Source organism: Bombyx mandarina, chromosome 21 (genome assembly GCF_030267445.1).
Source record: "Bombyx mandarina strain Sakado chromosome 21, ASM3026744v2".
NCBI classification, from domain to species: Eukaryota; Metazoa; Arthropoda; class Insecta; order Lepidoptera; family Bombycidae; genus Bombyx; species Bombyx mandarina.
The window spans coordinates 3,379,660-3,393,975 of record NC_143227.1 but is presented as its reverse complement, the minus strand read 5'-3'; the positions used below and the strand labels follow the sequence as shown (position 1 = coordinate 3,393,975).

Genomic DNA, 14,316 nt, shown 5'->3' with positions numbered 1-14,316 from the left:
GGCCTTAATCTCTTTTAAAATTAATATTAAAATAAAACAATAAACAGTATTAAACTAAGTAAGTAATAAACTATACAAAACTGAACTCTCTTTTTATTGAATGACACACGTCACTCCATGACACGGAATGAATCTGAAGTAAAATCATTTTTAAAAACTAAAGAGTTTTAAATGTATATCATATACAAGTTATGAACCTTAAATTTTTATATGATATATTCGGTTTTGTTCATTCTGGAACTGACAGGTTAATGTGTATGTTTATTTTAATCAAATAATCACTTGCCCATAATTTATTTATACTTTTAATAAATGTATCTTTTTTATTTGATTGGTTTTGTTAATTTAAGTATGTTTCAATGATACTATGTACTCATATGGACTTGTTGTTGTCTGAAATAAAATAAATCATTCATTCATTCATTCATAACCAAACTACGACACAGATTTCATTTATAAATTAATTATATATAAATTAATGATGTGATAAAATTATAAATCGTTTATCTTAAGAGGAGTTAAAGAGATTACGCTAGTGCACCATCAATAAAATATTTGGTTAATATTGAAATGTATTTTTTTTATCTATCAATAAATTCGTAACGTTAATACAATATCACCTGTAAACATTTTAATCATTGCAAGAACAATTTCGCTGCCTCACGCACACAAGACGAATAATTCGAAACACTATGCGATGTTATTACAAGTGGCACTAGCCATCGGAATGGCGACCCTGGTTGTTACACAGGACATTGTAGGCCTGAAGTATAATTTTCGCGATGACTTCTACGAAAATTTCGATCAAAGTAAATGCGGGGCGGCCAGTGAGTGGTTTTTAGTGGAATACGAATCTCTGAAAGTACGTAGTCCGTTTGTAAATTCGAATGGCGCCAGAGCCACAACGTTTAGCTGCGCGACCTCGTTCCCAGTGATTTTGATGCCGGATACAGTGATCGAATTCGTTGTGTTCGTTAATACAATTAATAAGAACAGCGGTGTGACAATAGTATTCTTGGATGAGAACAAAAATCAGTTGCTGAAATACGTTTTCGATATGACCAGTGAGGATTTTGTGAGTGGTTGGAGTCGGATTATTTTGCCGATCGACAGGAGCGGTGTTGGATATGTACGTACGATTTGTGTCCCTTTTTACTTGTGCTAAACATTAAACAAAGGGTTTTCAAAGGCTTTTTTTTGTTTCTACTAATATTCCAATAAGCTCTCATTCTGTGTAAGCTGTTGTCACCTGCAGTAATATACAGTAGCCATAGCTACAAATGCTTGAACATCGCATTAATAAATTAAACTAAATTCTGAGTTTCGTTGGATTAACAGCTACCCCCCTTCCCATCCATCGGATTGGAGTGCGTGTTGGCTTCACAAAATCGGGCAGGATGAGGAAATTTTCAAAATAAATGTTGTCTAGCAGTTGCTTATATTTATTTATTTATTGCTTAAGTGAAAGGACGTGCTCACGGCTCACCTGGTGTTAAATGGTTACTGGAGCCCACAGACATCTACAACGTAAATGCCGCCACCCATCTTGAGATATGAGTTCTAAGGTCTCAATATAGTTACAACGGCCGCATTACTGCTTCACGGAAGAAATAGGCGGGGTGGTGATAGTCTTATTAAATAGCGAAATTCTGGATACGCCAGAAACCGTGTTTTTTTTAATATATAAATATAAGAACGCTTTTTTTGGTTTGGTTACACTTAGAAAATTTATTTTTATTGAAACGTCTATTGTAAAAAAATTATTAAAAAAATAGTTCAAAATTTGAAATTCACCGTTTTCTATAAAATTTTCCCCAGTCGGTTAATATAAATAATCACTGGAAAGATTCGTAAAACTATTCTAGAAGCATTCTTTGAACAAAACACTGCCTTTAAGTTATTTACGCTTTAGTAAAATAGAAGTTATGAAAAAAAAAGTCGATGTATTTTATTTGAAATAAACCACTATTTACACGTACGAAGGTTTCATTAAAATACCTTTTACAACAATTAATTATTAGTGCTTTTCGTTATAATATTTAATTACAAAAATCTTTTGTTTCCTGTTGTTTTGAAAATAAAAACATTTTATATGCAAAAATTCTTATATTTTTATCAAAGCAAGAAATTAAATTTTTAAACCTAACTGTTTTTTTTTTTTAATTTATTTATTTCAATATTTACTCACCGGGTGTGCTCGTGGGATATTCACAAGAACCAAATAAGTTTCCCTTCGGCAACTGCAAACCTTCCATCACAAGTAACAACGACTAGATTAAAATACGAGTAAAATCCTAAATAGCAGCTCTAAAACTATTCACGCAATAAAGCTTCCATCTCTTTCTATTGTTCTAACTTAACGTGAGACCGATAAACAAACTGATTACTCAATATCTCAGATATTTCCTAAAGCTTAATGACATTATCTTAAAATGTGGGATCAACGAAATTATTAACAAATTTTACAGACATTCGAGAAATACATGCTAAATAAATTGTTTTAATCTAAGTACATGACCACGAATATATTTGGTAATTTGTTCTGTTCGATATCATTACAGATCAATCTGATTGGACAGAGCGAAGACAACGAAATAGTTTTAATCGATTCATTCTATTACAAAACCGATTTGAGAAATGAAAAACTCGACGAAAACAGCGACGAGGAGAATTACATATTCGAAGCGAAAGACACAAGAAAGCCGATATCTATCGAAAATGATAGTTCCGAAACAACTACAGATATTGACTTAATAATTGACGATGATGGATCGGGCGAACCAGAACCCGAGGAAATAGGAGACGAAGAAATAGCTGCCACTCTAGGACCGTGGGCCATAGCGTTAATTTCATTTGGATCTGTGACTATTTTGGCCGCTATTTTAGTTGGAGCTTATCATTTTGGTAAAGCTGCTGGAATCGCAGTCAGCGCGCCCTTCTTCGTAGACTTAGAGCCGAGTGTGAGGATACCAAGAGTGAGAGCTTTGAGACAATCGCCTATAGAACGTATTGGAAGGACTTGGTGATAAATTGAATCTATTTACGAGTATATTATATGCTTCATTTTGAAATACGTAACAGATCTCAGTTAGACTTTTGATTTAAGATCAATAATTTAAGAGTTTTCAGGGAAAAAAATGAGAAGTATGAAGGTCGGAATCCGTCGTTCCGTGGAATCCGTCGTTATGACGAGTCTTGGTCCTATGACCAGCAGAGCGTCTGTGGGCTGGCAGATAGAGACGTATTCTTCTTAGTCGCATACTTCATTGCTGAAGGTCGTGTCCTCGAAAGCCCTTCGTGGCTCTTTGTATCATCAGCTTCCATTTCCTTCGGTTTTCGGCTTCTCTCCTGATCTGACCAACCCAACGGTTTGGTGGCCGAGACGTATAATGGCAAATAATAATGTAATGTAAGCCGCTGTGGGTATTTGTAGCATTTAGCATAGCGTTATGTGTCAAACAAAAGTCAAAGCAATGGCAATAGGGTACGTCGTGAACACCGTTTTGCCTATTCATTCAAAGCAAGAATCCGTTCAGAATACAAGGTGGAACAGCCATTAAAATATATTAAGCTGCGTTATAGCTGACTTGTAAATCTTCGTACCGTAAAAATACACGCAAGACATAATACTAGTTTTTTCAGGGGCAACTTTTCTAACATGCTTTATAAGTTTGGCTTGTATATATCTAATATCGTAATTTTCATCAAAATTATGATATATCTGATTCATTTATATCTTGCACATGTATCAAAGATTGATGACAACGCAAATAATTTTATAGCTTGGGCTTAATATCATGCCCGGAATTGGTGTAGGATTATAAAAAAAATGTTCATCTTATTATTCATGCGTGTTTCTGTAGTTTTTATTAGTATTTTTATTATAATACAAAAATGTGAGCTGGTTGAACAACTTATTACTAATACGAAGGAGTCCTATGGTCCTTCCAGTTTGAAGGGTGCAAATAACAGTATTTCCAATACTTTTCAAGGTTCCATCTCATCCACCTATTTTATGATCCATGAAGTATTCATGGCCCCTGGGAACAACAGTTTATTATAAATCGGACAATGGGCATCTATACTTATAAACATGCATTAATGACGAGATAATGCATAATTAATTTTCGAAATATAATTACTAAAATTTCGTTCTCACTTACGATGATAACGGACACGCTTGAATTAAATAAAAAATTCAAAGAGAAAATTTTGTACTGCATTGTATTAATCTTCTTAAATAAATATTAAAAAAACATTAAAATATTGTTTTCATTTCTTTTACAATTTTGCATTATTTTGTATCACCTCCCTATTTCTGGTTTTACATAAACGACATGGTTATTTTTATTGAATAAATATGATACGTAAATATTTATATCTGAGTACCGATGGACAACTACCAAAAAAATTAACAATTGTTTTTCACCAATGCTTAGATGTCGTCTCTCTTGTTTTTTTAGTAGCCAGGGGCTGTTCCAACTACGCTCGGACGAGGTATCTCATACACCAGCATTAAGAACAATAAATTGTGAGCCGGTGGCGAGTACAAACAAATTTTACGTTCGCACACGTTACGCGTTAAGCTGGAAATCTAAAAATCCTCGCATTAATACCTTAAATGGTACAAAAAGCCGATGCAGCGTATTGTGATCTGCCAACTGGGATTTAATATTTGTATTGCTGCATAGTACCTATTCCAAAAACAGCTATTGTTTTGGTGTGGATAGCTTCAAGAAATTAGAACCATGGGATGGTTTAATATGTACATAGTGGGACTATAAAAAAACGACACTGACATCCCTGACACCTAATAGTTGTACTGCTGAGTCAAACTAAGTTAATAGCAGTTTCCCGTAGCTCCTCTGAACGTCAAGTCTCCATCAATACCCAATCCTATTTGGTAAATTAATCTATTACTATAGTACTATAGTATAATATGTTTTTTTACGACGTTTACAATATGAACTGAATTTTCATTGCGTGCAAATTTGGGTGTATCTTCACAGTCTGGTACGTCGACGGATACAACTAATGGCTCTGATGATTCACCAGATCAGTTCGGCCTAATGATTGAGTGGGTTGCAACATTCACGTCACGTCTCTTACCATTTAACCCTAAATGAGATTGTGAATTTGTCCACACTTTTAGAACTATAGAAGGAAGCACTACACACGTTGCGACGTGCCAACGTTGATACAACTACAAATCTTAGGCCCACAAAATGGTATTCTTATTACGTCGTCGTGGCCTAAGAGATAAGACGTCCGGTGCATTCGTGTTGAGCGATGCACCTGTGTTCGAATCCCAAGCGGGTACCAATTTTTCTAATGAATTACGCACTCAACAAATGTTCACGATTGACTTCCACGGTGAAGGTATAACATCGTGTAATAAAAGGGAAACCCGCAAATTTATAATTTACGTAATTACTGGTGGTAGGTCCTCTTGTGAATCCGCGCGGGTAGGTACCACCGCCCTGCCTATTTCTGCCGTGAAGCAGTAATGCGTTTCGGCTTGAAGGGTGGGGCAGCCGTTGTAACTGTGCTGAGATCTTGGAACTTATGTCTCAGGGTGGGTGGTGCATTTGCGTTGTGGATGTCCATGGGCTCCAGTAGCCACTTAACATCAGGTGGGCTGTGAGCTCGTCCACCCAACTAAGCAATAAAAAAAAAAACTCAATACGTTTGAATGTAAATAGCACCGAATTCAAAGCATAAAGAGCTTAATTTTATAACGGGCTGTCTAATGGCGCTATTATTTGTATCTAACAGGCGCCATGTAGATAAAAAAAAATTATATTATTTTAATATACCGTGTACAGATAAGTAATCCGGTAATAGAAGAACGAACTTGCGTTACGTCAAATCCAAAGGATTTACTTTTCAAGGCGCTGATAAAGTTACAATTGATATGAACGATAAGGTGCAACCAATTCGGGTTTGGAAGCGATTTGTGAAAAATATAGAAGATTTTGTATAAGTATATAACGGTTCCCCGTTTTCTTTTTGTAGGGTAAACAAACCTAATTCCATTTTTTTGGAGCGAATCGCGGTACTAACCTCCTCGTAGCTATTGTCTGCACTAGCTGCTTAAGCTATTAGTAGCAGATGAGCTAGCATAACAAGACGTTGTAATGAAAACTAACGAAAAAAAAAAAAACCTGTGGCACTCGGAGACTGCCGCGGTCAAGCTATTGCATAGCATTTGTTATCAACTTATGCAATTATAATTAGACAATAATAATTTAATATTAAAACAGTAATAAAATAAGACCACGCTATATTTATAAACATTAACAAAAGCAAAACACTAACAGTCCTCTCCACACTCATAAGCTAGACCGCGCGAGAGAGAGATGGGCAGACTTTTCATGATGCGCATGCAGTGCGACGTCACGCCACGCGCTTTTTCAGAAACACTACACAAACGCAACATGTGATTGTGTTGAAGGCGAGCTACACGGTAGGCGGAGTGGGGTGTTAGGTTTTATTTTCGTTACGAAATTTCTTGATTCGGTCTCCGCGTTCAAAGCGTTAAAAGCTATGCAATAGCTTAATAAAAATTCATTCTGCTTTCAAATTCAGATAATTCGTTTCTTCTACTTTAAAAAATTATTCGACATTTATCAAGTTACCTAGTTATTTTTTACTTAGACGGCGTCTGTTGCCGATACTGAGAACATTATGGCCAATGAAGATTAAGTATTAGATTAAACAACAATTAGTCGATCTTAAGCGTTGAACGTTGGATTCAGTTATTGTTAAGCTATAAACGTACAGTATTTACTTTAGTATCTCGAGTCGTGGACATAGCAAATTTCCAGGAAACTTTATAAACTTGCTGAGCTAGCTTGAGATCGTTTTTTTTTTCATGTCATCTATATTTGGATTGAGCTCCCCTCTACGGTGTTTCCCGAACGCTAAGACATGCCCTTCTTCAAATACTGCTTGTATACATAACGATAGCCAGCAGGTTGACTCTGCCTCTGGCGTTGCTAATGTCCATGGGCGATGATAACCACGCAGCATCAGGTGGGCCGTATACTCATCTGCCTACGAGGGCAATGAAAAAAACGAGGCTTGTAGAGGGTACTTAACGGTAGGCAGCGACTTAGTTTTGCCCCTGACTTGCTCACGTCCATGAGCGATGGTAACCACTCACCATCAGGTGAGCCGTGTGCTGCTCTGCCTACTACGGCAATAAAAAAGGGCACACTTCTGTTACGTGTGACATAATTTGGGACTAATTATAATAAAAATATCTTGTTATATGAAGATTTAAGAAATATTTTTCATATTAATCATTCATAATAATATAACATATTCGTATATATTAAATATATTTATTCAGAATGTATTAAATATGAATATTAGGTACGATACAGAGCACAAAGAGAACCACGAATATAAGAAACACTGTATAATGCTTCTTATCTCATTTTCGCTCACGTTAAATCTTATGAATTGATGTATCTGTCATTTTTTACTGTCGCTTTTTCGTTTCATCGATTTTCAATCATTACTATACTGAAGAAGTTTTAACTTAAAAAGCTGGGGGTTATTTTTTAATAAATTCCCAACCAGAAAATTCGCTTTAATACGTTTGTTTCTCAACCAGCTCAGTCTTCAGCGGACCCACAATGAATTTGTAGCAATTACAGACCAAGGCTACGACGGGACGGTCAAAAGTAATTTATATACAAAAAAAACCTATATTACATTATTATGATCGTTAATGATAGATAATAAGATCAATTCCAATACTTGTTATGTTAAACTATATATACAATTCAATGTCATAATCAACTGTCGTGTACGTAATTTATAAATAAACTGTACCAATTAGTTACTATATAGGCATTTGGTTTGCAAAAGTGGCTTGGACAAGTGGAAAAATAGCGCTTATAACCCGCATTACCCTTCTTTTTTCGGGCCGGGGGCCGAATCTCTTACGAGGTCCCCGCGACTGGGGGGCGCGCGGGGTATGTGGGACTTGACGATCTGCAAGGTGTTGGGAGCAAATCGCGGGCCCTAAAGCCCTACCGCACTAAGCGACTGCACTCTTACACACGACGTACCCCTGCACTCTTACACACGACGTCCGATCTCTGTCCTGGGTCAAAATCCGGTCAGAGTAGGGGGGTTCCCGCGATCAACACTACAACCAGACACGCGGCGCCACTCCGAAGACGCCCGACCGACGGGTCGTCAAGGCGATAGTCGACGACCAACGACGCTGGTCTCCGCGGAACACGCATTACCCTAACATAACCCTATTTGCTACTCCTTGTGGGTCTTTGAGGGGCATGCGTGCGGGCGGAGCGTCAGAGACGCCACCGGCGACCACTAAGTTTCCAGAAAAAATCAGTCCTTCAATCGATATAGACAATGTTTGTTTTTACCTCAATTACTTATCTTTAAATTCATTGTTGATTGTTCACATATCATTAAACTATACCTTAAACTGTGATAGTTTCAATTCGTTATACACTTGCATTTATCACATTCAATCACCCACAGCCAAATAGTCGAGTTTGCCATTAATTTCAGTCAGTGGAATATCTCGGCCACGTGCCCAGGAACGATAGATACATGCTGCTAGTGTTGATAATGATGGGCAAAGTGGACGGAAAGAGACGTGCTGGGCGAAGAAAGAAGTCATGGCTCCGGAATATCCGGGAGTGGACCGGTATTGCCTCCGTCGAACAGTGGTTCCGGCTGGCTACTGATAGAAATGAATACAGGAAGCTATCGGCCAACCTTCAGGATAGAAGAGGCACCGGAAGAAGAAGAAGAGGGAATATATGGTATGTACAAGGGCAGGTACACAAACCGGGAAGAGTGGCGAATGCTCGTGAGGCGCATAACATCTGCCCACAGCAATGATGCTGAATGACGACCACGACCGCTCTGACAAGAGTGATACGACATACATCATCATCATCATGGTTCCAAGCCGGTTTCGGCAACGGCGACCAAAATTTTCTGTTCAATAACTTAAAAGCTGCTGTCCGCGCCTCTCGTGCGCTCTAATATGGCTATGGTAGCCTATCTTGTTTTTAAGCGTGCGCTTACAGAAGCTACACGTAAGAACACCCACAAAGTTGTAAAAAATGGTGAAGGCGGTCTATTTATCAGTTTATTTCGTCTGTCGTCCAGTTCCCGCCTCCTGTCGTTTTCAAAGACACACTTCAGGAACTTATGACCAATCTTAATAGGGCCTGTCAGAAATTTGGCTTGAAGATTAACATCACTTAGACAGAAGTCGTGGCTATGGATATAATCGCACAGAGCTTGTTGTATCTATCGATGATTGTGTGCTTAAGCAGGTTGATAAGTTCAGGTACCTTGGTAGTGTGATAACAAATAAAGGAGACCTCGATACGACATACATACATGGCCATGATTAATAAAAGTATTTTTTATAGTTTTTGTTCATTCAGAGGTCAAATTTATGAGCTGTTCAAGCGTGGGTTGATGGTCGCACAGTGACACTGACTTAGATTACCATATTTGTTTTTAATTATATCACAAATAAGTTATTTGCAAATTGCGTTTAGAGCCTCTGACTGTACGATAGAGGTTCAATTCGCACCTTTAGAATTACAGAGATCCATTTTTAAATTTTTGGATTTCGAATTTAATTCAAAAATAGACCTATTTCAGCGACTTTTAATAATCGAATGACCAAAAGTGGCTTATAAAGGGAAAAAGTTATCTATCGGTCTCTTTCACTCTGTCCCCTTCTTCTACGTCTTTTCGGCTTAAAAACTTTATTCGATGTTTTCTCAAAAAATATATTTTTGAGGTTCGGTCTCTATAATTCTAAAGGCGTAGTGGTTGGAATGATTCCGTTATCTAATTTTTAAAAGTGCACCAACACAAAATCGGGTAGTAGTTCAATAATTCATTTATTAAGTTGCACCAACAAAGTGATCATCAATACAGAACATTGACCAATTGACAAAAGTTCATGGCAGATGTCACCTCAATTATAAGTGCATTCGACAGTGCATTAACAACAAAAATAAATAAAAATTATATAACTAAGATTTGATTACATTTGATTGATTGCTTAAGATTAATTTACATTTAATTGGTAAATGATCCGCGACAGATTTTTCCTGTAAGTTGTGAGACAATTAGAAAAAATATCTATTTCACTTAAAATTAGTTCAGTGCAATCGGACAACTCCGAAGGAACATAGACGGAGACCGCGCTACCATGGACATTATTGTAGTCCCAAAGGAGGGAGGTTACACTGTTTAAGGGAGAGTAAGGACCTAAATTCGAACGAGCGGGCTTTCTTATAAACGGATTATATTTCTTCGTAATCATAATACCCATTGCGTTCGTCTAAAGTGCGTTTCTAAAGACACTTTCTGAAATGTATTCCGCTTTGGAGTAAATTTTTCTCTACGGTATTTCCCTTATTGTATCGCATGCAGGGCAAGCACGCCGTGGTTTGAACACCAGCCAGATTGGATCTGGTTGGGAAAGCGGTTGGCGATATTCTATACCATGCGGTCTATGCCACCCATGATCAAACACGATGGAGGAAAGTCACATGTGGTCGCGATCCTCAGCAGTGAGCGAATGATGAAGGAAAAGGAGGACGGCACAGGTCCTCGCATCAGGCCGCCCGTAGTTGCCTGTAAAAATGTATATACTCAATTTGTAGATTAGTTAGTAGTTAGTTATAAAGGGAAAAAAAATGAAACAGGATGGCGCCAGAAGATGCTATCGCCGTACATCATTATCACAAACCTCATCACGAAAACGACTATCAATAGAGCACGACGACCCCTCATATCTTGTTGTTATCATGAACTCTACAATATATCTTATATAATATATCTCTTCAAGCGAACTTTGAGAAGAGTTCTCGGGGTTAAGAAGAAGATTTACTGTGCTTCTAGTGCTCTTGACGTCCATGTCCCTACCACTAACAATGAGACATGCCTAGTATATGCCTGCATACAAGGACGACATTAAAAGTAAAGCTATGTGGTAATAGTTAAACAATAACACTTTTTTTAAGCGTACTCCATTTATCGTTTGAGCTACTTGTCGTATTTGTGAGATTTTTTGACGCATACACACTTCAATGTGAACGCCTAGACACCGGAGATCTCATCTTCAAATTTCAACTGAGCAATCTATAACTTACCGACGCGAGAACCGAGACGCCGAGAAACACGACACACTGAGAAGATCCGGCGAGAAACTCAGTGGGCTGTGTCTGTAAGCTAGGTTACTCGCCGAGCCCTTCGTCACAAGCAACGGGTTCGACGAGAACGATGACCGGTGCTTGAGGTACCTAAGAGCACCGTTAGTGGATCGGGAGGATCCGAAATAACGTTTTTTGGGCGACGTCGCCTATTTACCTTACTTTCCGCATGATCGGAAATGAGCTGTTCCATCATTATTTATCTTACTGCAGATTAAAACAAGCGCCTCAATCGACGAATCCATGTAACTTTAGAGAACATACCTAAATAGTTTAGAATCTTAAAAAGCGTATTAATAAGATGACGTGGCGTCAAATGCCCATCAATTGCTCCGACTGTTTGTTCTTCTAGCAAATACCGTTCCACTAAAAAATACCCATTGTAATCCAATATAATCAAAGCTTTGAAATCTGTACCTCTAAACTAATTATGAAACAATGTGAATGTGCTTATGCCCTGTTTCCGCTTACCTTTATATTGCCTTTTATATTAGTGATGGGACATATTGTGATGTTCGCATGGGAAAGTACTATAAGTATGTTTGATTCGTTTATGGATTTTACCACCCACAGAATTTACAGCTCAGCTGAAATAAAAAATACTAAAAATTCGATTTTATAGTAGATATAATTAAAACTATTATAGTTTTATGGTTTAATCTCGCATTCCATTACCCATATTACCGACATTTCGAATACATTACAGTTTGCATTGTGTTTTCGTTTTTGGGTGAAAAAAAAAAAGACAATGAACAAATAAAACAGCTACAAGTATATACTTGATGTTTCGTTTGAAATAACCCGATAGCTTCCTACTATATAATTGAGACTTAAAACACATTGTGGCGGGTAACCATCATACAAACGCAAGATATTTGACAGATGCCTGAATCTATCTGACGACATTTTCAAGATAAGCTTGCATTATACAAACTCCGAATATTCGGACCGTCGGTCTACCGAGCAATTACACACGCTCGGTGGAAGATCTTCCCTTTGTCATAAAACCTACACTGATAGCGCAATGTAGATAGGAACTTAGGTTCCACGTTGTGATGTCAATCGGCTTCAATTACCACCTAATAAACGATGGTCGGTAATATCATTCACGTAATTAAAGCTAAAAAATCTTTAGGATTCAATCTCGTTAACAACCGTAAGTGTTATAGTTTAACCATGAAAAAAAAATTATTTTTATGGTTACACAATAATAAAAATAAAACACAATAAATTGTCAATTAACATTAAATCTATTGTATTTTTTAATATTTCTGTCAATTTGTGTCCAATGAAGGTGTTTAATGGTAAAGTAATTCAACACGCGAAGCAACGATAATTATAAACTGATCCAAACTATGATTCACGATTATTCCGCAAAGGGAAAACCCTAACTGCGTTCTTGACACGAATATCATTGCTTAATAAGCATATTATGATAATAATTGCCAAGGATTTGTCAGTGACGTCAGTCAGTTGATGTCTCTGACACATGAAAAGAATTGCATTAGGCATCCTTGCGATATGAACAATGGCAGTAGTTGAATTGTTCTTGATGTCTGGTTTTAATACTTGCGCCCGGGGTTTAGATTCGTAAGTAATAACGCGCGTGACGATTTGTGATAAAAGGCAAATTTGTATTTAGAATAAATGTATATTAATACGCGAAGCAAAAACTTTGTATCCCTTTTTATGAAAACTGCGTGGACGGAGGAGTATGAAATTTTCCACACTTATAGAGAATATAGAGAAGAAGGGCACAATGCTAATATTTTTTTAAAATAATGCATAAAAGATACATTAAATCAATAAAGAAAACATTACACACACTACATACCATGTATTTGACGCACACACGCATGCATACTGTTTATTGTCAAACTTTTGTTCTTGACGTCTGTTGTCAAATTGAGAATAGATTAACTATTATTTGTCTTTGTTAATATTTTTAATAGTGTAGTCTTAGCGAAATTTGTGATTATAGAAGTATAAAATACAATCATAATAGTGTACGAACTTACAATTCCAATTAATTATAGTCGAATTTCAACTACTGCGGGACCTCTAGTTTAGAATAAATAAAGGCGGGCTTATTTGATAGTAAATTGACCATCTAACAAAATTTGTTCACGCGTTTTGAATTTGTTGGAAGAGAGAAAGCTCCCTCTGCAATGTAATGGTCAAGTGAAGCTTACAAATCTCTAGTGCGATCGACTCGTATGTACGTAATGTTTCAGTATATAATTTTATCGAGATATTTATCCAGATTCTATGAGCAGACCAATTGCCTTTATCTAGACGCACATAGCTCAGAGTCCACACAGTGTTAAGTGATTATCAGATTAGCACCCCCTTAAATCATGATTTTTAGTGCAAATTATATTTAAATCGGCTGTATTTACTCAAGTCGAAATGTATGTTTGGTTCTCGGCATATATCAGAGAAATTAATGGTAACTACTTCACACTACTCACAGCAATGAACACTTACCTCTCATAACACGCAGCTGTTTGTCTACCATCTACGTTGAGGCACGCCGCCTAATTTCTCTGATCTGACCTGATAACAATATTTTTCAAAAAAATCGGTTGTCTGTAAAGTCGGTTTACTGACGATAGTTGAACGTGACAACGTCATAACAAAATACTGATGGAATGGTTTCATTTTTCACATTCACTTTTCACTGAACTTCATACTTGACGAAAACATGTACGTCTCAGAGCGAGGTAACGCCGCATGAATCATATTTTTTTGTGCGTGCAGCCGGCTCCATCGAATTATAAGACGTTGTCACGTCAAAAACTGAAAATAAAAGTTAGTAATCTGTGTAGTCAGAACTGGTAGTGTCTTATGTACCCGGATAGGTACCACCACCCCGCCTATTTCTGCAGTAATGCGTTTCGGTTTGAATGGTGGGGCAGCTGTTGTACCATAAAACTGAGATTTAGAACTCATGTCTCAAGTTGGTTGCAGCATTTATGTTATTGTCGTCTATTCTATTGTTGCCGGCTTCGGTAAACACTAAGCACCAGGTGGGCAATGAGCTTGACCACCTATTTATGCAGTAAAAATAATTAAATAAGTT

The 14,316-nt window shown here is 37.1% G+C and overlaps 1 protein-coding gene and 1 long non-coding RNA gene across 4 annotated transcripts in view; one reads left to right on the top strand and one right to left on the bottom strand.

Annotated features, from left to right (window-relative positions):
• The window catches only part of LOC149500433 (uncharacterized), a 53,037-nt gene extending 50,748 nt beyond the window's left edge, over positions 1 to 2,289 (bottom strand). For 2 of the 3 annotated variants that reach the window (XR_016324928.1, XR_016324925.1), the window contains exon 1: positions 2,189 to 2,289. This is a non-coding gene — a long non-coding RNA (uncharacterized LOC149500433). The remainder of the gene's footprint in view (positions 1 to 2,188) is intronic. The other variant, XR_016324927.1, reaches the window with a different exon arrangement.
• LOC114241490 (uncharacterized) lies at positions 611 to 4,233 on the top strand. The gene is made up of 2 exons (XM_028172331.2): positions 611 to 1,129; positions 2,562 to 4,233. Exons 1-2 carry the CDS (start codon positions 698 to 700, stop codon positions 3,024 to 3,026), a joined length of 897 nt encoding a protein of 298 aa, XP_028028132.2. The 5' UTR covers positions 611 to 697; the 3' UTR covers positions 3,027 to 4,233.
• The last annotated feature ends 10,083 nt before the right edge of the window (positions 4,234 to 14,316 follow it).

What these genes read in the sequence shown, in the direction of transcription:
- LOC114241490 (XM_028172331.2), top strand. Translation starts at nt 698, where the DNA reads ATGTTATTACAAGTGGCACTAGCCATCGGAATGGCGACCCTGGTTGTT. An exon ending in ACAGGAGCGGTGTTGGATAT is followed by an intron (nt 1,130 to 2,561) that starts GTACGTACGATT and finishes ATATCATTACAG; the next exon opens with ATCAATCTGATTGGACAGAG.